General features: G+C 49.1%; 1 protein-coding gene and 2 long non-coding RNA genes across 3 annotated transcripts; 1 reads left to right on the top strand and 2 right to left on the bottom strand.

Annotated features, from left to right (window-relative positions):
- The first annotated feature begins 57 nt into the window (after positions 1–57).
- LOC310884998 (ectonucleoside triphosphate diphosphohydrolase 2-like) lies at positions 58–14,763 on the top strand. The gene is made up of 9 exons (XM_083807711.1): positions 58–2,152; positions 4,280–4,397; positions 6,046–6,196; positions 6,934–7,093; positions 8,376–8,603; positions 9,886–10,158; positions 10,989–11,084; positions 11,994–12,125; positions 13,014–14,763. The coding sequence occupies exons 1-9, from the start codon at positions 2,039–2,041 to the stop codon at positions 13,242–13,244; spliced, it is 1,503 nt and encodes a 500-aa protein (XP_083663837.1). The 5' UTR covers positions 58–2,038; the 3' UTR covers positions 13,245–14,763.
- LOC310885003 lies at positions 11,857–12,994 on the bottom strand. The gene is made up of 2 exons (XR_014574489.1): positions 12,487–12,994; positions 11,857–12,134 (listed from the first exon to the last, which is right to left on the bottom strand). It is a non-coding gene; the product is annotated as an uncharacterized lncRNA (long non-coding RNA).
- A 2,734-nt stretch (positions 14,764–17,497) lies between the features above and the next one.
- LOC310885004 lies at positions 17,498–20,222 on the bottom strand. Its single transcript, XR_014574490.1, has 3 exons — positions 19,797–20,222; positions 19,005–19,065; positions 17,498–18,018 (listed from the first exon to the last, which is right to left on the bottom strand). It is a non-coding gene; the product is annotated as an uncharacterized lncRNA (long non-coding RNA).
- Between the last annotated feature and the right edge of the window lie 2,468 nt (positions 20,223–22,690).

The raw sequence follows: 22,690 nt of genomic DNA, 5'->3' as shown, positions 1-22,690 counted from the left end.
CGACAGCAGCTTTTCTTCCCCGGCAGCAAGTGGTGAAATCAGGAAACGCGACCAAAAACGGCACGCAGCGGGGAAGAGGCCTTTCCCCGTCCGTCGTTTGGCCGCCGCCAGCGCGAAGTTTCAGGATAGTCGATACAAAGTGGGGATAAAAACCAAACAAGCCTGCTTTCTTACTTCGTCCTCCGTGAGCTCCGCAGCCGGGCACCAGGGCTGTGCTCTTCCCTTCCTGGCTGGAATCCAAAATTTGTGTTTTTACACGGACACCTCATACCTTAAGTAAATTATCCAGCCATGGGGCACAGGAGCAGGTTGCATTACTTTCTCTCTTGGCTGCATCAGGATATTTACATATCTAGAGTTTGCAGGAGTTCAAGTCCAAGTCATCGCAGAAAGCCCTTTGGCAATTGCCCAGCAGTTAGCAGAACAATCAAAGCAAAACCTACGTGATTTAGAGCCCCCAAACGACTAGTAGCAAGGGCAGGACTAAGAGTCCTGTGTCTCAAGGGTGCTTTTTTATCAGTACTCCAAAGTCAGTCTAAACTACTGTGACCAGCCCGCGTCTGTAAGCCCTCAGACAGCCACCCTGGTGCAAGCAGCTGCTGCACGCACCCCACCTGTGTGCGCAGCATTTCTTTGAGACAGGAGGATGCCTGGGGCACCTCGTTTGCTTGCTACGCTGCAGCAAGCTGAACTGCGGTACGGATCTTTCCCAGTGAGCCGTGTGAAAGCTTGCCTGTCCTTCTGGGCAGACATGAAAGCATGGGAACGTCAGCGCTCTGGTGATTTAATCCGTGTCCCCGTTGCAAATTGAAGCATTTATGTAGACAAAACACCAGCATATGCCTTCCAGTTATGCACCAGCAAAAATCTCAACTGGAGTCTGAGCTCTGCAGGAAGATAAAGGCTTAAAACAACTTTCAGACCAAGAGATGTGTCTCCAGATACACCCTGATGGTGTCATTCTTCCAGTCATTCTGCAGGTAGAGGCCCGGCTGGTGAAGGCTTCTGGTGGCCACGGAGACAAGATGGCCTTGCCAATAAACAGCCCAGTTTGCACAAGCCCAAACATTTCTTTTGAAGAAGCCAAAACATTTCTTTTGAAGCAGATGCAGTTTTATTACTGACCCAATCACTGGGAAGCAGAGCAGAACAGCTCGAAAGAAACACCTCTCCTGTGGCTAAGAGATTCTCCTTCAGAAACGCTGGTTTCGGGGATGTGTCTTTGTGACACAAGAACAGAGAAGTGTGGGTGTGTTTTATAAAGTCTGGGGGCTGTCTTTCTGATGGAGACGTTGGGAAGGGGCATGCAGGCGCTGATGCTGATACTGGCCTGAAGGCCAAACGGCCTGAGCAGCCCCGGCTTCCTCCCACCCACAGCAAGGAGCAAGCCAGCCAGAGCCTCCTGTGTGTGGAAACCCAAAAATGCAGATGTTTTCCCGTCTCAGCTGCCACCTGGGTGCAGATGAGGCACCACGAGAAGTCTGGAGGCAGCATGCCAGTGCTCTGCCCCATTGCAGATGAAGGCATCCTTGCAGGGAGTGCCTCAGGTCCACACCAGAGCCAAGCATGGCCCTCAGATGAAAAGGAAACCCAGCCACGAGGAGTTTCCCCATTTCTAATTTTGGCAGCTCCTGCTAGCACTGCCAGGCGCAGAATACCAAAGCCATGAGTTTGCCTGCTTTCTGCTTATTAAACAGGAGAGTTCACCCCGCATTTCTGTTTACCCTCAACACCATCACCCGGGGCGGTTTCGAGATTGTGGCGATGCCTCTGCCAAGCGAGCACCGGAATCGCACGAAGCTGTGGTTGCACTTACTGCGTGCGTGGCCGGCGGAAGGGCACGCTGCCCGGCCCGTCGCAGCCTGGCCCACGCGCTCCTCGTGGTCCCTGTGGCTTGGGGCTGGGCTGAAGCCAGAGCCTGGCCCTGGCCCCGCCTTTCTCCTCTTTTTAAAGCCCGTAGAAAGCAGCCGCTGTCAGATGTGGGCTCGTGTTCGTGGCTCCTCTGCTTCCTCTTTGACTCTCCGACGAAAAGTGCTTCATGTCTTGGCGTGAGCTCCTTCCCCCCTGGCTGGTGATCGTAGCAGGACTGACGGGCATCGTGCTGCTCTGCGTCTCCACCAAAGACGTGCCCGTCACCCCGCTCAGGACCAAGGTAAGGGCGAACGGCTCCGGCAGGGTTGACGAAACCAGGGGTCAAGCGGGGCAATAAGCAGAGGATGCTATCCTTGGCTACGGGGCTGCTGCTTAAGGAGAACCTGCCTGTTTCCTCGTGCCTCTCCCTGGTGCAAGCCAGGCATTTAAACTACAAACTGGTGTTTTGTTGCTTTTTACATTCATTGTGCTACTAAATTCCTAGCATGGAACAACAAAGCATGGACCAGAACAAGGCTGTGAGGATGGCAGAGCATCCTTCAGCATAGTGTAGCTTTTGCAACCAAAACCAAACCGAGCCCTTGGGTCCAGGTGCCCAGCTGGTGAGGGGAGGTGCCGGCTGAGCATCGTCCATCAGCTAGCAGAGATGCCCCGTGCAGGCTGGGCAGAGGCAGCCCCCAGCAGGAGCCACCCCACAGCAGCAAGGGGCCGTGGTTTCAGCGGAGGGAAAGAGCTGGGTCCCTCTTGGAAGTCGATAGGGTTTTCTCTCCTACTTCTCTTCTGTCCCTTCCCCTCTTGATTTCAACTGAAGATCCAGCCTGACATACATAGCAGACAGATCTGCCTGTGCTTCTTGATGCAAAGCTGCTGAGGTGTGCTTAGTCACACTCTGTGGTTTATTCAGAACTAGCCTAACCTACAAGTTTAGAGACACTATCCTCCCCCAGGCTTCTCAAACAAAACTGGATTTAAAAAACCCTGTTACTCCGTGCTTTGCCAGCAGCTCTTTCCTTCCCTGATGTTGAGCTGTGGCACTAATGCAGCAATCCTCTCCCCGGCCTTGCGCTCCCAGCAGCGCTCTCTCATTTTGTGAGGGAGGAAAAATCCCGGCTTCTCCACCGAGACCATTTGTTTCCTCCTCTCCTGCGGCAGCTGACATGTCCCTGCCAGAAATACGAGCTGTCACTCGTGTGGGAGGATGCCAGCAGGCTCGGGCAGGGAGCTGCGTCCCCCTTCCGCATTCTGCTCGGGCTCCAGCCGCACCAGCTCCAGCCCCGGCGCCGAGCCCGGGAGCTCCCAGGAAGGGTGCAGGCGGCTGGCAGCACGCAGGGCTGAGCCAGGCTCCATCTTCTGCTGAAACCCTTCCGACGGTGCAAGCACCAGCCTCTCTAGAGGCCTCTCCAGAGCTTTCTCCTCCCACTCAGTCACAGCTATGAATATTTCTGCAGAAGATGCAGCTTAGACCACGCACTACAGCATACCTCCCAGATCTCCTACACTGCTTTCCTGTGTAGATGTCCCAGACTGGAATGGGGAAGCGATACCCTAGGCTAGCACGAGCGCTATTTTAAGGGCATTTTGAGAGCTGCACTGCAGGGTACCCCTGTGGTCTCTCCTTTCCTAATCCGCACGTACAAGGTGCAGCTCAGTAAAGTTCAATTCGTGGCAAACAGACCAGACCCTGGGCTGCAAAGAGACTAAGAAAACCCTCAGCCACACTACTAGGCAATAGGAGAAATATGACAATTGAAAATCTCATGCTGGCTGCTGCTGTTTTTGCCAAGACATCATCTCAGCCTCCATGGGACGGCTGCGTCGGACAGTGCATGAGATAGTTAGTCCGAGTACGCTGCAGCTCCAACAGATCTGGCACACATCAGGGCAAACCCAACCCATGCTGCTCTATCTCCAGTAGGGAAGTGAGTCTCGTGTTCCTTAGAAGCAGCAGAAAGCCACAGCCCTCTGAGTTCTGCATGAAAACCTTCTCCCTCTAACATAGTAACCCAGCAGCAGCCTGAGTCTCAGATTCAGCTGAGACACTGTGTAGTTCTGTCTCCCACTGCACTAGGACCTGTTTCTCCCGAGCTCCAGATGGCTCAGCTTGCCATGGAAGCCCTCTGCCTGGTTTCAGGAACAACTACAGAGCATGCCACTATAGAAATCATGTATTTCTGGGTGTTCCTCCACTTCTGCTGCTCCTTGTGTATACATTCAGAAATGCAGATGCTTCACTCTAAATGAACATCATCTTCTGCCTTCACTCTTTCTTTGAATGTAAAAAGCTAAATCAAATACTGCAGTGTAGGCCCATGGGTGACCCAGAGTACCTACAAAACAATGAGCGGCCCTACAATAACAAAGAAGTGTGTATTCAGTGTTTATCTAGAATGCTTTTGGGGTTTTCCAGTATGGCGTTGTTCTGGATGCTGGCCCATCCCGCACCATCCTGTTCATCTACCAGTGGACCACTACCATGGCAAACAAGACCGGGGTGATCACAGAATGCAGTTCCTGTGTCGTGCAAGGTAAGATGCCCGATCCATGAATGCTGGGCTCTGGGATTAGCACGGGATGGAACAAAACAGAGAGGTCTGCACGTGGTCCACTGCTGCAATTTCCTCAGCTCCTGTATCATCTAGCTGAACACTGAGATGTTGGCAACAGTGAAGCGCAGGCTGCTTATTTTCAGCATGGGTCTTCTTCAGCGTGGGCAGATTTATCCATACAGAGGTGGGTGTCAGAGCACTCTGCAGTAGCAGGTGACAGCTTTGGTGGCCTGCTGCAGCTGGGGGAGCACACCGAGGGGTGGTTCCGACATCCACGTGGGTCAGTGGACGAGCCAAGGTTGCTGAGGTCCTCACCTGGGGGATATGGTGAGCAGCAAAGGAGACAAGTCTGGCTGCAGGGCGACTCCTGGTAACTTCTTCCTCCTCCCAGCTGTACTCTGGGCAGTGAGTGGTGTAGCCCCACAACAAGAGGCATGATGGCTCCAACCCCTTTGATACCAAAAGTATGAGTTCAGCTTGGCTTTAGATGTCACATTTTGGAGAATACTGGGGTATTCCTCAGTAGTTTGGGTCGCTTAAACCCCACAGGTGCCACCTAAGAGAGTTTTTTGCCTTAATGCGCTTGGGTTTTTTCTTCCCTATCTCTAAATCTTGCTTTGATGTTGAAGCACGATTACAGCAAGATGCTGGGAAGCCCTGAACTCTCTGTAGCAGGGCAACCTCGCAACAAGCAGGGAAGGGATGCTCTTGCAGACTGCTAGCAAAACAAACCGCATACAGACGATGCACTAAGGGCTCCCTGAAACCTTGTGTTTGTCTTGACTGCTGCCACGGTCACAGGCTGGGTTAAAAAACCAACCGTAGCTCCATGCTTGAACACTTACTTGAAGCTGCTGCAGCAGGGTGTCAGCAGCAGCAAGAATTCCTTGTCTGCAGGTCTCTTTCCACAGGTGAGAGGCAGCCCTTGGTCTGTGTGGCAGCACGGTCGCCGTCTGAGTGGCCACAGGCAGGCTGCAGCTCAGCTCCATACGGGGCCTGGGAGAGCAAGGCCCCTGGGGAGGGAGTCACACAGCCAGCATGGCAAGAGGGCCAGAGGATGGGGAAGCAAGGCTTTTTCTGGGTGGTTGTTCAAAACCAACATTTCAGACCACATTGAATCTCGCTGGAAAGATGAGTCAAGGCTTGCACACAGCTTCTGTCTGCACTGCACCAGCTTCCTCTAGAGCAGAGGTGTCCTGTTTGTAGATATCTGGTTCAGAAGCCACCGCCGCCAACACAGAAGGAAGTGGATGGAGGAAGGAGATGACATCAGTTTCGATGCTGCCTGCGTGGCAGCGTGCCCTTTGCTTATCTTTTATAGCAGTTAAATTTTTCCCTCTGAGCTGAGACAGCCTCAGCTGTTGCAGCAGTCATGTGGCTGGCGCACGGTCATTTACAGGGTATCTTAGCAGCACAGCTGGGGTTAGATTAATGTAATTTGCTATTTACATATTCACCATTTTGCTCCCAGAAGAGCGAGATGGAAGAAGTGGGAGAGCTCCTTTGTTCCACCTGTGACAGGTCCCGGCTTTGTGCATGTCCTGAAGGACAGCACGCTCTCTAGTAACAGCTCTCACTTCTCCCACATCTTCCCACAGAAAACTCCATTCTTTCCCCTGATCCTCAGGTCCAGGAATCTCCAACTACTCAGATTCTCCTCAGAAAGTAGGGAAGAGCTTGGATACATGTTTGAACTGGGCCCAGAAAATGATCCCGGCAGAGCAGCACAGCCAAACTCCCCTCTACCTGGGAGCAACCACCAGCACGAGGCAGCTGAAGTGAGTGCATGTTGCAAACCCACACCCAGAGATCAGCACACGTCATGTGGATCAGTCTGTAAATGAATCTCACCCTGTCTGCTCTGCAGTGTTTCATCCCTAATCTGCTGGTCAGGTAAACCTTCAGCTCCCCATGTACTCGAGGGGAGCATGCCATGGCTGTGTCCATAGCCTGTTCCCCCACGCAGCCATGAAGACGACAGTCTTGCTACTGCCACTGGTCACCTTCACAATCAGGGCTGGGGGAAACGTCTGTCAGTCTGGAAGCTGAAGGTTTTTTTAGTTTAAATGGCAATCCACATGAGCCTGTAGTGGTGCTTCTTGGCAGCAGGTTGGGAGCAGTGGTGGGAAGGTCCGCCTCACTATAATACATACTGCACCTGTTCTCAGTCACCTTACTGGGACCTCTGTCTCCTTTTAGACATCGGGGAAAAGTAAAGTCTGGAGTCTGGTGGCAAGGCCACAGGATCCCTCAGTAGCAGCTCCCAGATTCTTGACGGGTGGCACAGCTGCTCAAACCTTCCCTCTGCATTTTCGTTGTGCAGGCTGTTGCTGCCACCAGCACTGTGCGAGGGCAGAGGGAAGTAGCAGCAGGAGGAGGATTATCATTGTGCCTCACGGTGCTGCTACCCAAAGCAGGGAGCACAGCATATGTCCTGCAGCTGTGCGCTCTGTGGGCCGCCCCTGGCAAAGCCCCGTAACAACAATTGCACCTGCTTTTTTTCTTTTCTGTCTAGCCTCAGCCATCCCACCCTCTCAGATGATCTCCTCGCAGCCCTGACCATGGCCCTGAAGTCAACGCCCTTTGACTTTCAGGGGGCACAAATCCTGTCCAGTCTAGACAAGGAAGCATTCAATTGGATTGCTGTTAACTATGTCCTGGAGAACTTCTTCAAGGTAAAGGATGATCCTGCCTGGGAAGTACAGAACTGAGCCGAGCAATTCCCATTAACAAACAGCAACAGAGACAAGAGGAGGGACCGTTAAAAATCCCTGCACTTGAAACAATGCTTGAGCACAGCTTGCACTGTCTTTTAGAGAAGGCAGGTTATATCTAACACCAGCTGGCTGGGGGGACGTGATGTGAGATGGTTAAAACCAGGCTGAGGGACCAAGCCTCTGTCAGAGCCTTGCCTGGATGTGCTCACGTTCTTGCCCTGATGTGAGGCTTTTGGACAACGCATCCAGGACATTCACAAAGACAACCTTACACAGCCTGGTCCTGCGTGTGAACAAGAACTCCACTGCCCTGTTCAGGGACCTTCAGTCCTAGCTCAGAGCCACTGCTGAACAGGCATTGCTGCTATGTCTGCAGGGTGCTGTGCCATTGTCACCAGGATCCATCTGTCTCAGGGGACAGCGTGGGGACAGAGAAGCAAGGGAAGAGCCCATAAATGTCCCTCTCATTGAGAAGCCAGCACGAGTACAGCTGGGTGTCTCCAGCAGAGGCGCCTGGTCTGTATTCAGAAGGCACACACTGAACTAAAAAGTGCATTTAATTTTCCTTGCTCCCTCCATGGCTTCTCAATCCAGTGGCTCCCAAGAAAGACTCAAAGTGCAAAACAAAGGCAGGCCAGACAGCAGCTGAGTAACTCCACAGCAGGGAAGTGAAACAGAGTTCTGAAAACCAGCAGCAAGTGTGCACTAGCTTGGGAATTGCTAGCCCTGCTGGCAGCAACACAGCCTCCCCAGGCCAGGGACAGAGCACTGCCTGCAGTGTGAGCTTTCCTGTCTGCACTGCTAACTTCAGCATTGCCAAAATGAGTCCTGCAAGACCGCAGGAGATGAAACCACAGCGTTCTTCTGACAGGAGGAACACTTCAGCATCTAGGCAGCACTTGAAGCCCGTAACTGCCCACCTGGAAACCTCCCTCTCATTCCCCACCACCATCCTCTCCCCTGCTCCTACCTTCTGAGACCACTGCCTTGAGCAGCCATCCAAGGCTGTGAGCCGTTTGCTCTTGGTGGCTGTGGAAAGCTCTGTGCAGACGGCTGTGGTTCTACAATGTTCTCTGTTCCCTCCAAAGCCTGCAGTTCAGCATCCTTACGTCATGGGGGTGGAGGGGGGCAGCTCTACTGCACCAGGAAGCTGCTTTCTCTGTGCACTAGTGCTTGTATCTGACCATGACCCAGATGTAGAAGTCCTAATAACCAACCTCTCTGGTTCTTTTGGGGTCAGTATGACTGGCGAGGACACTTGGTCCCTTCTGGAAAGGGGATGGCAGGAGTCCTGTCCATGGGAGGAACCTCAACACAGCTCACCTCCAAGATAGAAGAAGGGAACCAGGCGCCAAAGGAGGGAGTGAGGCTGCAGCTGTACGGGCGGACACACAGCGTGTACACCCATCACTGCCCCTGCCATGGCACAGACCAGCTCCGCAGGAGGCTGCTCTCTATGCTCATACAGGTGGGTACCTGCCAGAAGGGCTGTTGCGAGGCTCCCGGTATAATATCGACCCTTTGCACTGGGTGACAGTTGCATAGGTTGTAGCTGCTAATGGGCGAAATGTCAGCCAGTCTTTTGCAGAGTGTGTTCACAATCATCGAAAAAAAAAAAAAAAAAGCCCAGTGCATTTGTCTCCATGCCTGAACCGATGCCCTCCAAGCAGACACACAGTTCAGGGTTTCCTACTTGCAGACTCCTTGGCTCCCTACTTAATACACGAGCACAAAGCTGCTCTCCAGAGGTGCTAAGGTCACATTCAGGGTGGGGAGAGGCAAAGACTTCCCTTGGATCCCCATCCTAGAAGGGGAGCCCCTGGGAACCACCAGGGACCTTCTGTTCGGGATATTGCTGTCCTGCTGACCAACTCTGCAGCACTTTTTAAAAGAGCAATATTTCATTTTAAAAACATGCAGCTGTTTTGATTCTTCCAAACATTTTTCCCCACTTGCAGGGACTGGTGGCACAATCAGATGCAAATTCAGGAATCATTCTTGTCCCCAACAAAACTGAATTTTTCATAAACAAGCTACTCAGTGCCCTGCCACACCTCCCTCTGGGGAGCAGACCCTGATATGAGACCTGGATGCCCCACAGAGGGCCCCATTTACCACAAACGTATTGGGGAACTCCTAGAGATGAAAAACACTGATCGTCCAGGGGTTTCCACAGCCCCGCAGGCCCACACAGGCAAGCAGCTAACCGGCATTGGGAATTCACATGCCATCCAGGTCACCCTTGCTAATGGGGAGCACAAGGGCCGAAGCATCATGAAACGGTGAATTGCCCAGGCCTGGCTGACTGCCTGATGTGAGCAGGATTACCCAGGGTTTCAGCGACCAGACTCGTGAGCGTGGACAAAGGAGGAATTGAACGTGTTTGGAAGGCAGACCAGAACAGCCTTTCTTTTAAGTGGAAAGAATACCTTATTCATTGAAATGGTATTTCTGGCCTGAGAGCAGGTAGGGCCGTGTGTGGCTCATCAGCCTCCCACAGCAGACCCAGTCATTGCAGCTTGCCCTGAACTCAGCAGGAGCTGGGACCCTGTGGCATCTGGGTCTCGCAGTAGAATAACTGAGACAAAGTTTGGCAAACCTTTTCCAGCCTGCCTGCTCCATTACAACACTGTGGTGGTGGAAAAAAACCTCAGCTGTTCCTTATTGTATTGTACTGTCTTCGCCTATAAAGCCTTGGGATGCCAACCTCCTCTCTTGCTGCCTCTACCCTTGTTTTATTCTCTCCCTAGGATCAGAGAAGCGCCAAAACTGTGTCTAACCCCTGCTGGCCCCTCACCTACTCCCAGGAAGTGCGGTGGCATTCAGTGCATGCAGGGCCTTGTGCTGTCAGTGACGACACATCAGACGTCCCTGGCCCTGACGAGGTCTTCAACATCACCGGCTCCAGCAACCCGTCTGCCTGCGTGACCCTCGTGCACAGCCTGCTCAACTCCTCCTCCTCCTGCAGCTTCCTCACACGTTCCCTCAGCAGTGCTGTCAAGCCCTTGCGGACCAGGTTTCTGGTGGGTTCTCATTGACAGTGGGGTAAGCAATTAGAACTGGGAACCCGTGAAATGGGACCAGTTTGGTCATTAACAAGTACAGTGGGAACAGCCACGGTGCGTCCTCTGCTAGCCAAGAGGGCCAGTGCCACACATGCACTCCTGTTGGGGCAAAGGTGTTCAAAAATGGACCACAGGCTTCCCACCAACAACTCTGGTAAGGCTTTTCCATCCCATGTCTCGACAATGTCTGCTTGTGAGACAAACGTGGGGGGCTCCACAGAGCCATAAGGGAGCTCGCATGATCCCGCAGGGCTAGGGCTGCATGCTCGGGTCTTCCCACATCAAGTCCCTGGTGAAACTAAAGTTCCTCTCTCACTTTGAGCAAACATCCAGCCATGTTCCATCACAAGCGTGCTTATACCTGAGATCTTGGATCTAGTGTCCAGAGTCACTAAGTTGTTAAGCAAGGACCAGTGCAAGATCCTAAGACACACTGAGTGCATTTCAGAGAAGGCACCCAGAGGGAGGAATCAGAGAAGTCTCCCCAGTTCCCTGCTGCTGCATCTCCAATAGACAGAGTGCCAAGGAGCACAAGGGCTAGCCTACTTATCCAAAGGGCCAGGAAGGCTGCCGTGTGCAAGCTAAACTCAGCCCTGTTTCCTTCTCCAGACAGCAACAGATCTTTCTTGTTTCCCTCACACCCATAGAGGCACTGTAACCACCAAACACAAGTGCATAGGGAGGGCACCTGGGCAACGTGCCCCATGCCTACTGCCACTTACTTCCTACAGACGCTGCAGGCAAGGATGCACAGTCCAACCTGATGATTATTTTTGCTGCCTTTGCAGGTGATTTCTGAGGCCATGGACTTCCTGAGAAAATCTGTACCCTCTCCTGACTTGGGTCAGGCAGTCAACAAGCTTTGTGGGATGTCTGTCAAAGAGGTAACTGTAGAATAATTTAGCATACAGGGATAGTGGGAAGCAAGGGACAATGTTATAAAAGCCCACATGGGTCAGACTAACAGAGCCATAAGTCATTGGCTTCCTTAGGGAAAATATTTTTTTTTTAAACTTTGAGGAAACAGGCTCCATTATTTTCCTTCCTCTCATATCTCAGCTGCTACTCCTGGCAACACCTGTACTTAATTCCATGAGAAGTCACAAATACCTTCTACTGCATATTAAGGAGTAAACAGGAAGCCCATCTACTCACTCCTGCACATCACCTTGGTCTTCCTGTTATCCTCCACTCATTCAGTGCAAGGGACACATCTGCTTAGACTCCGGGGAATATCCCATTTCACCTGGGCTCACACAGCCCAAGCCATGGGGTATTTGGAAGTTCTCTTCCTCAGTTGGTGTCTTATGACACCACCCTCATTTGAGCATACACCAACCAAGTGTCCCTTCCACAGCAACATCTAAACTGGCCAGTTCCTACAGGTTTTGCAAGTCCCATTAGCAGTTCCCTGAAGTTCTCTCTTCTGGATAGAAGGGAAAGGCCTTGTTAATGCTCCTGCTGAAAGGCTGCAGCATTAGCTTGGCCTAATTAGAGAGCAGAAAATCACACCAAGCAGTTGACCTGAGACCTGACTGCCAGTACTGATGCTCTTTGAACTGCCAGATCTTTTAACAAGACGGGAACAGAGGCTCCGAGAGGTAGCACTGATCCCCAGACCACAGCCCAGTGGGTGCAGGAAGCACGTCTTCAGACTGCGCAGGACACAACCCCTTCCTCCAGTCCTGCAGTCAGTCCCAGAGCAGGAAGCAGGGGGGGGTTTAGCAAGCCTGAAATTCAGCTACTGAATATTTACATTTTTTCCTCCATTCTTCTTCTGGAAATGACACCAGCTAGTCCAGGAGTCCCAGACAAGCCTGGATGCAGTTGCTGATTACTGCCTTGTATCCGCCTTCATCTTTCATCTCAGTACAAAGGGATACACGCTGGACTTCGATAAGTCTGCTCAGACTGCGTTCCGAGAGGTCAGTTACCTAAGTGTGGTATGTCCAATTACAAGGGAGGGATGCTTTCAGTAAAGCCAGTCTGCTCCCAGTCCCACAAGCCCTAACCAACAAGATTTCTCCAGCAACATAGTTTTGCAAAATAAGTTCACAGTTTTTAGAAGCAGGAAAGAATGTCAGAGAGCTAAAGATTCCACTTGCCCCCACTGAAAAACAGAAGGGCCAACACCTTATTTGAAGCAGTATCATCTTTAAGAATCCACATCTAATAAACAGGGGAAGGGAGATGCTCCATCACCACTTAATGCTTAGGACAAACTGCTGATAATATTTCCTGAGCCAAAAGACCTCAGCTCACTGACAAAGGCACATTCCCTAGTACCTGAGCAGGGGAGCATCAGCGATAGCAGCTCAATCAGACACATGGAAGGTGTCAGCCAAAGGCAAGGTAACGAGTTAGGTCCAGGATCCATCCAGCAAGCTCAGACTGGAAAGCCAAAGACAAGCTACTGACACCACCACCCTAAAATTCAGCCAGGCAATAGGACCACAAGCAAAGGTGCTTACAGCAGAGGCCTATCTGGGAAAACCAGTCAGCAAGCAGGAGAAAGAACAGCACACAGATGCACCTGCAGCATCACTCAGGGGAGAGCTGGCTGCCCAGGCCAGAGCTTAAATAGAGCTCCAAGGCCAGCAGGCAAGGGGTGGGAGGAAGCCCCAGGTGAGGCTGGGCAGGGCAGTTAAGGCCTGTCAGTGTGCTTTAAGAGAGGAAGAGCCGCTCACTTCCAGCCTAATCCTTGTGTCAGTCTCAAATAAAGTATGTAAGGCCATGGGCCTGTTTACAGAAACACAGCTGGGCTCCACACTGTCTGCTTCTCTTCCGATCTCTCCTCCTTTTTACTTCAATAGATTGGCGATACATCATCTGGCTGGACTCTTGGGTACCTGCTGAGTCTCACCAACACCCTCCCCCAGGACAGCCCAAGCTTCCTCAAGGGGATCGAACCAGGTGTCTGGTCTTTGCTCCTTATCCTCTTCGTTGTGCTGCTCACCGGCTCTTTCATGCGCATCTCATACCGAGTGATGGTCAAGGAAAACAGCTTCAGTAACAGGAACAGCAGTGTTTTTGACGACAACTGACTCTTATTCCAGGACTCTTGCCAGAGGGCAGTTAACAGGGTACATACAGAAATCACCTCGGTGTAATTCACTGGAGGATGCAAGCCATTTTCCTTCAGGACTCAAGAGCCTCAGTGCCTTACTTCAGCCTGCTACCATTTGCACTACTGTACATTGAGAAAATAGATCCTGCTCTGCAGGAAGTCCGAGATTCCCAGTGGAAGGCAAGCTATATGTTCTCCAGATGAGACCAGTTTGTGCAGATCTTGCTTGGGCTGCAACTGAGATTACTAGTGTCAACCTAATGAAAACATGCCCTTGAGGAGGCAGGCCCTGAGCACTGTCGCAAAGTTAATATTGAATAATCCTACCTAATTAGAAGAGGTGATAACTGGAATAGATGCGCTGTCTTCTCTGGCCACAAGAGAGAAGATATCTGCAATGTCTCCACTAACGAAGACTGGAACAGACTTAAAATACAATCAGAATACAGCAGCCAACTTGCTTGCATGTTCCAGAGAAGAAAGCTTCTATTTTCTTCCTGCTACTACTGACCTGTCCTTCCATGTTAGTGACAGTACCCACGCGTCCCTTCCAGCGAATGCTCCAGCTGACTGAGAATCCTTCAAAAGCAATGGGTTTTGGTCTTGGTCCGCACAAAACATACACAACATCAAAGGAGAAACAGAGGGCACAGACATGCAGCTGAGTTCCTGTCTTTCAGCTAAGTCTTGGCATCTCAGGGTTAAAATTGTCAATTTAAACACTTTAATCAGGATTTAAATTAACACATCTAATCTCATGTGTTAAAATCGGGTGCATGCTGGCCTGAGGTTCCCCAGCTCATTCATTTGCACTGAACTGCTTGTCTCACTGCCTCTAGAATGTGATGTGTAATACTGTCCTTCAGACGAGAGCAGACCCAGGAACAGAAGCTTTCCCAACTGTCAGTCCAATGACTTTCATGTTACACTGTGACCAAAATTACTTTATAATCCAATACTTAGGATTCCTCTGGGACTTGGCAGTCATTCCAGCTCCTCTGGTCTGCTCTGCTCTTCTAACACGAGGCACTATACAAATTCCCCATGTTATCGTGAAAAAGGGGATGGATTTAGACAAATGTCCTTTGACTACAGCATTTAGAGTTCACCTCTCATATTGCTTCAGAGACTTAAACACACAAGCTGTTAAAAGCCCGAGGCACAAGTGCCTCCAACTCATTTCAGACCACTTTAAACAGAAATTTAAATGCTCACAGATGCAATGATGTGCCTTGCAGGATATTTAAAGCTACCACGGCACCCAAATCCTTTCGAACCCAGTTATTAATCCTTTGTGCTCCTAACTCATATATATCACCCTCCTGATTCTTAATATTGGTGTATTCATAAATTTTCAGGTCAACTAATGAAGGGTTGTAACCTGTCAGTCAAGTTTGGAGGGGTGTGGAAACAGATCGAAACAAGCTTCATATTCATTTGAGTTGCACGTTAGATATTTTTAATTATATCATGTTATTAAAGATGTTTTAATACACTGTCTGTGTTATTCTTGGCAAGAGATCAAAGCAGGGTTTTTATTGTGAATACAAAGTGTTTCAGAGAGCAGGATGGGGGATGCTGATTTTGCCACTGTTTACTCAAGAGCTGTTGTGCTGTGTACTTTCGGGGTACACAACGAGAACCCCTGAAGGCACTTTCTTCCCAGTGGCAGGCAGGCAGAAAATGACTTTAGATAACCTGGCTTCTGGTATTTAGCTGATGAGAGATGTGTCAACATCTTTGATGTGTTCTTTGCTCAAACCGCCTGAATAAGGCAGGAGGGATTCAGAAAGGCCTGCATTGAAAAAAAAAAATGACGTTATGAGGTAGACAGTGACGGGGGGAAATTCCTGCGACTTCATTCCTCCTGTTTCTGGAAATGCAATTTTAAAACTGCTCTCCAGCTCTGTGACCTGTCAGCACATAGGACAACCGTGGGATTCCAGGCTGAGATTTGCAAGCTGCCCAGAAAGAATCCCGTGGTAGCACTGTCAGAAATGGAAATAAGGAGGTGAGATGCCAGGAACACCAGCAACGCAGGTGTTCTGGCCTGCTCAGTCATTATGCTCATTCTTGATTTTGAATGCTAGATGACAGGTTCCAAGAGAAAGAACTCTGCAGGGAACTTCCCCAAGCTCTTGTTCAGACGCTTTGGTACTTCCATGCAGATAACAAGTGAATAATAAGGCAAGAAGCTCGGCGTGTCCTCCTGACATTTCGCTCTTGCCTCACAGATGCCATGGACCTGCACTGAGTGAGTGCACAGAGGACCTGACTTTCCACATTAAATCCATGACACCTCAGCCACCAGCTGACATCAAACTACGACTTTGCAACATGAAGACAACTACAACTGCTTGATTTGGAGCAGATTCTGAAACGCTTGAGCTAAAAGCTGCTGTTCTTAACAAAGGCACAAGAAGAATATTTTGACGGCTCAAGTTCTTCCCCTCAGTGGTCCCCACACCACATGTGGCAGCTCCGCTCCCTCCTTTGCCACCGCTCCTCTTCCAAACACAGCCACTGCTGTGTCCAGCTGCAGGCCTACTGCCTGCCCGTTGTGGTACTAGTCGTGGGCAGGCAAATTTGTTTTCCTGTAATGATTATGCCCATTCCAGCAGGCAGCCCCCAGCAGCCAGGGTTAGCAGGTGAACTGGGCTTCAGATGGGCAGTATTGCAAGTGCATAACATTCTCTTTCTACCTGGCAATAATAAAAAAAAAAGAAACAAACAAAAAAAACATTTACAGATCTATTCGTTAGACACTGAGCTAGACTGGTATTTTAAAAGCCCTAAGGTGGGGGTTTAGTCATAAAAAGAATAATTAAAAAAAAAAAAAGCAAAATTGGGAACCTACAGGGACAATGGAAACTAATAAAAGTAACCTACTCCTTTCTCCCAGCTTCCTACAGAAGCAGCTCCACCATCTCAGCACTACGTAAATTTGCAGAACTAATCCCCAGATTACCTGGACAGCAGAAATCTACTTAAAAGGAGATTCCAGATCTACTCACTCACTTTGAAACAAAGACATTTGCAGCCTTTAGTTACAGTGTGATATTTAACTGCGGAAATGATTAATAATGAGGATTTTCTAACTGTTCATAAATTCCGTATGTTTATGCATAGCTCCCTCCCTTCTCACTCTGGGCCGAGTGATTGGAGAGCTCTTCCGGCAGGTGATGTCTGCTCACATGCAATTGCAGTTCTGCTGCTGTCAGCAAGTATCAATAAGAACAAAATCAAAAGTATTAAACACCAGGAAGAGGTTTGTCTACTTTAGCTCCAGAAATACAGTAACTTAGCTGACCTCCTGATGACTATTAGTGTAAATTTCACTTCAGCATGCTTGTAGGAGTATATTAGCTCCTTGTCTTTCTTCCAGTTTGAATCATTTCCAAAGTATCGTGGATTCCCCGCCAGCAGATTCCATCCACTTGGTACCAATGAATTACCCCACAGATTGAGATGAATAATGGTTTATTGCCTGCAGTGCAGTTGTGCAGTACCAAGTCCACCACCACAGGACCAGAGTTGCTCTCTTCTTCCTGTTTTGATGCACCCACGTTCCCTGGGGTTGTAGGAGAGAAACCTAAACGGAGTCCTAACCTCTCTCTCGGTACCTGACTGTATCCAAGGCCGTAGCCAAGTTCTGCTTTTTGAGATACATGTGTCTTGTATGGTGCCTATGGATGAACCAACGCATCAGGATTTCACAGAGACGGACTCCCTACCCATAGGTGATCTTGGCAAGTCATGAGAAGGTCAGGGAGAACGGCATGCTGCATGAGCTTTGCAAAACTTGTCCTACTGGCTGAGCTCCAGCTTCCCATTATTAAAGCAGCGATCGTGATTCTTCCTCTCTTTCAGATACTGTCCTGCCTGTGAAGATTTCCAGATCAGTGGTTAGGAGAAGGTCTAGAAACGATGTACAGCACCAAGTACTGCAGTGCTTGCACTCATTTCAGTTGTTTGTGGCTTTTTTAACAGCCAGTAGTGAAATCACTTGAAAACCAAGACCACTGGTGGAGTGAATCCAGCTGAACAATGACTTTCATGATGGCTGAATTTGGAGACGGGTCAGTACTTTGTACATTTTTTTCTTATGCCATGCCTATGATCATGTATCTGACTATCTTCCAGAGAAGTAGAAAGCCATATGATGTTTATATCCTACCTCATGGACTATCACTCCTACTTCAAGAGCTAATTCAGAACACACTGAAGTAGATGAAAACGCTATTAGTAGAACAAGCCCAAATTAAGATTGGGATAAGCAAAACACCAATTTTTGCCACTGCTATCTTAAAATAAAAGTCCTTTTACAATGCTATCAAACCCAGGCTAGTGGATGCTTGAATTCAAGTGTTCTGAGGTTTTTAAAGCGTAGCATAGCCAATTTCTCCAGTGTGTACCAGTACGCATGGAGACTAGGCAGATGAGGAGTCTTTGACTTGGCTTCCACTACGCCCTCTATATGAGATATTAAAGAGTCTTCTTGCAATAGGATGATCTTAGAAAGATAAACACTGATAGCGTAAGCTCTTGTTCCCCTCAGTTGTAATGACGGGGATTAGTCACAAGAGGGAGGCTAGCAGGACAGCGCCTTAAGCCTCAGGAAACCTCCAATGCAGCCAGTCGCTGGTCCCACCACAAATCAAATAAATTAGCAAGCAGGCTTGTCTGGAAACATGACGAGGAGACTCCTGATGTGGACACAGATGAAAGACTCGTTGCAGTATGGAGGTTCTCTGTATGTGGGAGGCGAAAGCAGTTCTAATCAGTGAATTAAGAAACTGCGGCATCAGTGGGAGAAGGTTTCTGTGCAGGGAGATGGGCACTAGCATGGAGTACGGATGAAGGGTCTCTTGGAAATGAGAAGGAGAATGAACAAGCCCTAATAGGAAGAGGACTGCACCGGGAATGAAGTAGAGGAGATGGGAGAGACAAAGAGGAATGATAAAATCAACTTTTGTGTGAAGGAAAGTTTATTTTTGTTCACAGCAGGGGGTGTTACCATATGCCTACCTCATGATCGAATTAGTCACCACTTCTCAGTGGAAATTCTCTGGAGGAACAGATCTCCTGAGTGAAAGGAGGTGATACTTACAGTGCTTATCTCTGGACAATGTACAGCAGTGAAACTGTGTAACCGAATGAGGAAAACATGGGAGCAATGTTCAAAGTTCACTGGTTTTAAACGTGCAGGAGATATAAACTGCCAGTTAATACTGATATTTATGTCAAGTAAAAGATGCTTTAGCATTACATTTGATTTTATGGTAATCACTGACAATGTTTGACTCTCAAGTGCAAGCTTTGAAGTAATAAGCCCACAGGATTATTCTGAACTGAGGAGCTCCGTAGAAATCACGAAGCCAAATGGAAGGAGCTCTTCTTCCACACAGCTTGTGGTTAAACCATGGGGCTCATCATGACAGGAGGTTGCTTATGCCAAGTTTATTTGGCTCCAAAAGGTGATTAGATAAATTCGTAAGAAAACAATCCACTGGGGCTATAAAACAAAAAGATGCTTGCTTATGGCTAAAGAATTGCTGGAACCACCCCGACATCCGAATATGTCTGCCCTGTTCTTCTTTGGCTGCTGATCACTAGAGACAAGACACTGGCCTGAATGGACTAGTGGTTTGATCCCAGTCAACTCTTCCTAGTCCTCTCAGCCAGGAATCCTGCAGCTGCACCTCTCACTCACCAGTCTCTGGAAGTAGCCCCTCACCTTTAATAGCTGCTTCCTTGGAAGATCCATCTGAGGTAGAATCTCTCGAGAGCAGTAATTTCTAGAAAATAAAGTATTGTTTATCTTTAGAAATAACAATCAGAAGGACCAGAATGACAAATGTGCGCCCATACCCATGCCATACGTCAGTTTTACTATAAACCTGGAACGCCACCACTGAAAGCTTTTCAGTTTGGGAAGAGGGCTTCCACTCACATTTATTCTGCAGTGCCCCTCTCTTGAACTCTGAGCTTCAGATTTTTACCTACATGGACAGAATTAGTTCTGTGATTTCTGTTTGGGCTCCTGCCAGCCCCATCCCCAACCCCACCCCAGATACTAGGCTCAGTTTAGACAAGAACACTATTTCAGAGACAGACTGCTGTCTCGCTGGTTAAGTGTAAAAACAAGAATTACAGCCATTGCCTGCTGGTTGGCTGAGTGGAGGGATCATCTCTAAGTACCCCATGACACACAAACAACAGTGGTTTAGTAAAAGGGGGAGGCACTACTCAAAGGTTAACAAAGGTATCTCTCCACTCTACTCAAACCAACTGTATTCACAGCAAAATATGTTTCCATGCTGAAAGCAGCAGAAAAAGCTCATAAGAACAATTAAGAGTTAGAAAATAACTAATATATAATTAAATAGAAACACAAATTCCAGCTTACTTTTAACTTCACTAACATGTCTTCTTCTGGATTAAACCCAGGGACGTTGGCCTCGTAATAGCAGCCCCTAATGTTTTCTAGTGTCCCTGTTACAGCCATTAATTCATACAGCACACTTACAGATGGGAAATTCAGAAGCATCTAAATGAGGTAAGGCCTCCTTTCTTGTCACTTGCAGCAAGGTTTGAGGAGAGCTTCCAAAGAAATCAAATACCATTTAAAGCAGATGTTTTCAATAGAAGAAATGATGTAGGAGACATGTTTCTCCCTAGCTTGCTCTAGCTGTTCCCTTCTGTGACGATTGCTTTCCAACTGCCCCTGCTCCCCTGCCCTGGGAATCCACAGCAGCTCCTCTCTGCAGACTGTCCACTAAACGGACGACATTTAGAAACATGCTTTATCGTTTTGTTCATGCAGGGCCATAGAATTTGCAATTTTTTTTTCTCCCAGACCTTGCTGAATTGTCAGTTTTGTGCAGATGGTTTGCCTTTGAAGGAATGCTTTATGTGAGACAAGGTTCTGGCAGAAATGTGCCTCGCTACTTGCCAGCTCACCTTCTGGTAACACAAATTAGGCTGCTGGGCTGGGCTGCCACAGCACTCGAAGTCACAGGGCTAAGATGGTCTGCAGCTCCAGCAGCTCTCCATAGAGACTCCTGGCAGCTTGGCTGTGTTCCTCCTCACAGAGAGCTTAGAAATAATGGTATTTTACTTTAATTTAAAAAATGCAAAAGTATTTAAAATGGCATTGTCATTTCCTGTGGATCTGCATGTAGCTAGGAACAGAAGTACTGACTGACTGGAATAGAAATAGCAAAAATAAATTTTGCATGTATAATTTGAAATGCTTCCCGGTCCATAGATCTTTAGGTAGCTGAATCTCCCAGGGAAACCTCTGAAGTCTCAATCACAGGAGCAAACTTTTAGCTACCCCACAGGGTATTATCACTACTCTGCTGGGTATGATCCTGCTACCATTTAGGAGCCAGATATCGGACATCATAACTGAGCAGAGTATTTCCATTTTGTGCTACCACTGGGGATGTTGGGGGTGGCAACCATTTCTCACTCTACACATTACAGAACAGCTTCCCCAACACTAAAGGCAGCAAGGGCTGAACCACAAGCACAAGCTGGCAGAAGCATAGGCTACAAAGTCTCATCATTTCAAATGAAGTGAGGAAATACATCTTTGGCACTGATACGCAGTCCTCTGCTTTCTGGCTGGAATTAAAAAAAAAAAAAAAAAAAAAAAGCCCTGTATCTTCACGAAATACAGCAGCACTTGTACCAGCAAACCTCCTGCTGGCCCTGCAGTGTCTCCCTCTGCTCTGCTTTTAGGGAGAGTTTTCTAGGGCTTCATGACCACAGATGCTTGCTAACGCTGCTCTGAGCAGGCCTTGATAATAATTTAATTTGTGCTGAATGTTCTTTCCTAGACAGCAGAACACTGCAAGCAGCAAAACACAGGCACGATAAAACTCCCTTCTATCTTTTTAATCAGAAAGAAGATGGCATTTGTTCTTTGTTACTCTGAAGATATGGCATGACATCCTGGATGAAAAACAGTCTTTACTGAGTATTGCACACGCGTATGAAATCTTGAGCAAACCTGGTCCAGACTGATCCTTGCTGCCTTTGGTACTTAAAATGAGATACAGACATTTTGGATTTGGCTACTACAAACACCCTTATGGACCACAGAGAGGTGTTGTCAGAGGACTTTTCAGAGCTGGAGCGGGCTGAGCCATCCCCTTCCACGGGCTCTGGTGTGAACGCAGCCCAGAGAGAGCAATTCAATTCAATGTCTGTAATTATGTGGGATGGATCTGGGCCCTAATACCTTTGCATTACTCAGCTATCTTTAAGTAAACTACATAAACCTCCTACCTTCTGGCTTTGAATATGGAGGATGAGCAGTATCTGTGTCTTCCTAGTCCTGCCTGGGCACCTCTGGGGCTATCTAGAGGGCTCTCACAGGGCTTCTCGGGGCTGCCGGAGCTGCTCTCAGCTTACCCCAGATGCTCCAGGGTCTCCGGGGGCTGTCCAGGTGCTTCTGGGGCTGCTCCGAGTGCTCCTGGGCTCCTTCCAGCATCTCTGCGGGTGTATGTTGTTTACATGCCAGAAATATCATTCACACACACCCTTGCATTAAGCCAACTACCAGAGGCTATTTTATCTCCTGCAAAAGTCTTCATGATACTCTTCTTCTCCTGCTCACCTCCTCACCTGACCCTGTCACAGAAACAGTTGGGTTATTGTTATCCAAGCGTAGATCGTGATATGTATACAAGTCATAATGTAGCTCTGTCTTATATGAACACCTGAACGACACGCAGAGTGCTGTTTGTGTAGAAAGAATCGAGGTCAACTGCTGCTTTTGCCTCAATCCACCCCCACATCAAGGCACCAGTTTGCGACTAGCTAGGTTTGGAGCACCCAATTAGGAGCCTCTTTCAAGTTCTAGCTCCATTATGAAACAAGAAGAGATGCTAGGACTTGTAGACCTTGCTGGCACCCTTAATGAATGTGTATAATCATAAAAAGGCTCTGCTAAAACAACAGTCAAAGTATGCTCTGTAGAAGCCCTGACCAACAGATGAACCGCCCATGCAAGAATGTGCTAACTAAGTCGGGCGGTGGAAGGCGACAGCGCCGCAGAATGAGACAGAGAAAGGGTAAGTGAGGGAGACATTTATTCGGCTCGGGACGTTTGGCTGCCTAATGACAGGGCTGGGCCGCAAACAGCCAGCTCAGGATAAAGGTGTCGCCTAACACAGCTCTCCTCAGACGCCATTTCAGCTCTGCCGTGGGGAAACCCACACGGTTCTGCATCGATTTATTTATCACGTCCACCGGTGCGCCGGCACCCTGCGCACCGAACGCGAAACACAGCAGGGCCGTGCCACACGCCGCCCGGCCCTGCCCGCGGCTGCTCGCGGGCCTCGGAGCGGGGCCGCGGCCATGGCGCCCCCTCACGGAGCGAGGCCCCCCCGGCTCCTTCCCGCCGCCGGG

Source organism: Anser anser (assembly GCF_964211835.1).
Source record: "Anser anser genome assembly, chromosome: 21".
Classification (NCBI taxonomy): Eukaryota; Metazoa; Chordata; class Aves; order Anseriformes; family Anatidae; genus Anser; species Anser anser.
The sequence above is the reverse complement of the archived record's forward strand: the minus strand, read 5'-3'. Positions and strand labels throughout refer to the sequence as shown.

What these genes read in the sequence shown, in the direction of transcription:
- LOC310884998 (XM_083807711.1), top strand. Translation starts at nt 2,039, where the DNA reads ATGTCTTGGCGTGAGCTCCTTCCCCCCTGGCTGGTGATCGTAGCAGGA. An exon ending in CCTTGCGGACCAGGTTTCTG is followed by an intron (nt 10,159 to 10,988) that starts GTGGGTTCTCAT and finishes CTGCCTTTGCAG; the next exon opens with GTGATTTCTGAGGCCATGGA. An exon ending in CTCAGACTGCGTTCCGAGAG is followed by an intron (nt 12,126 to 13,013) that starts GTCAGTTACCTA and finishes TTACTTCAATAG; the next exon opens with ATTGGCGATACATCATCTGG.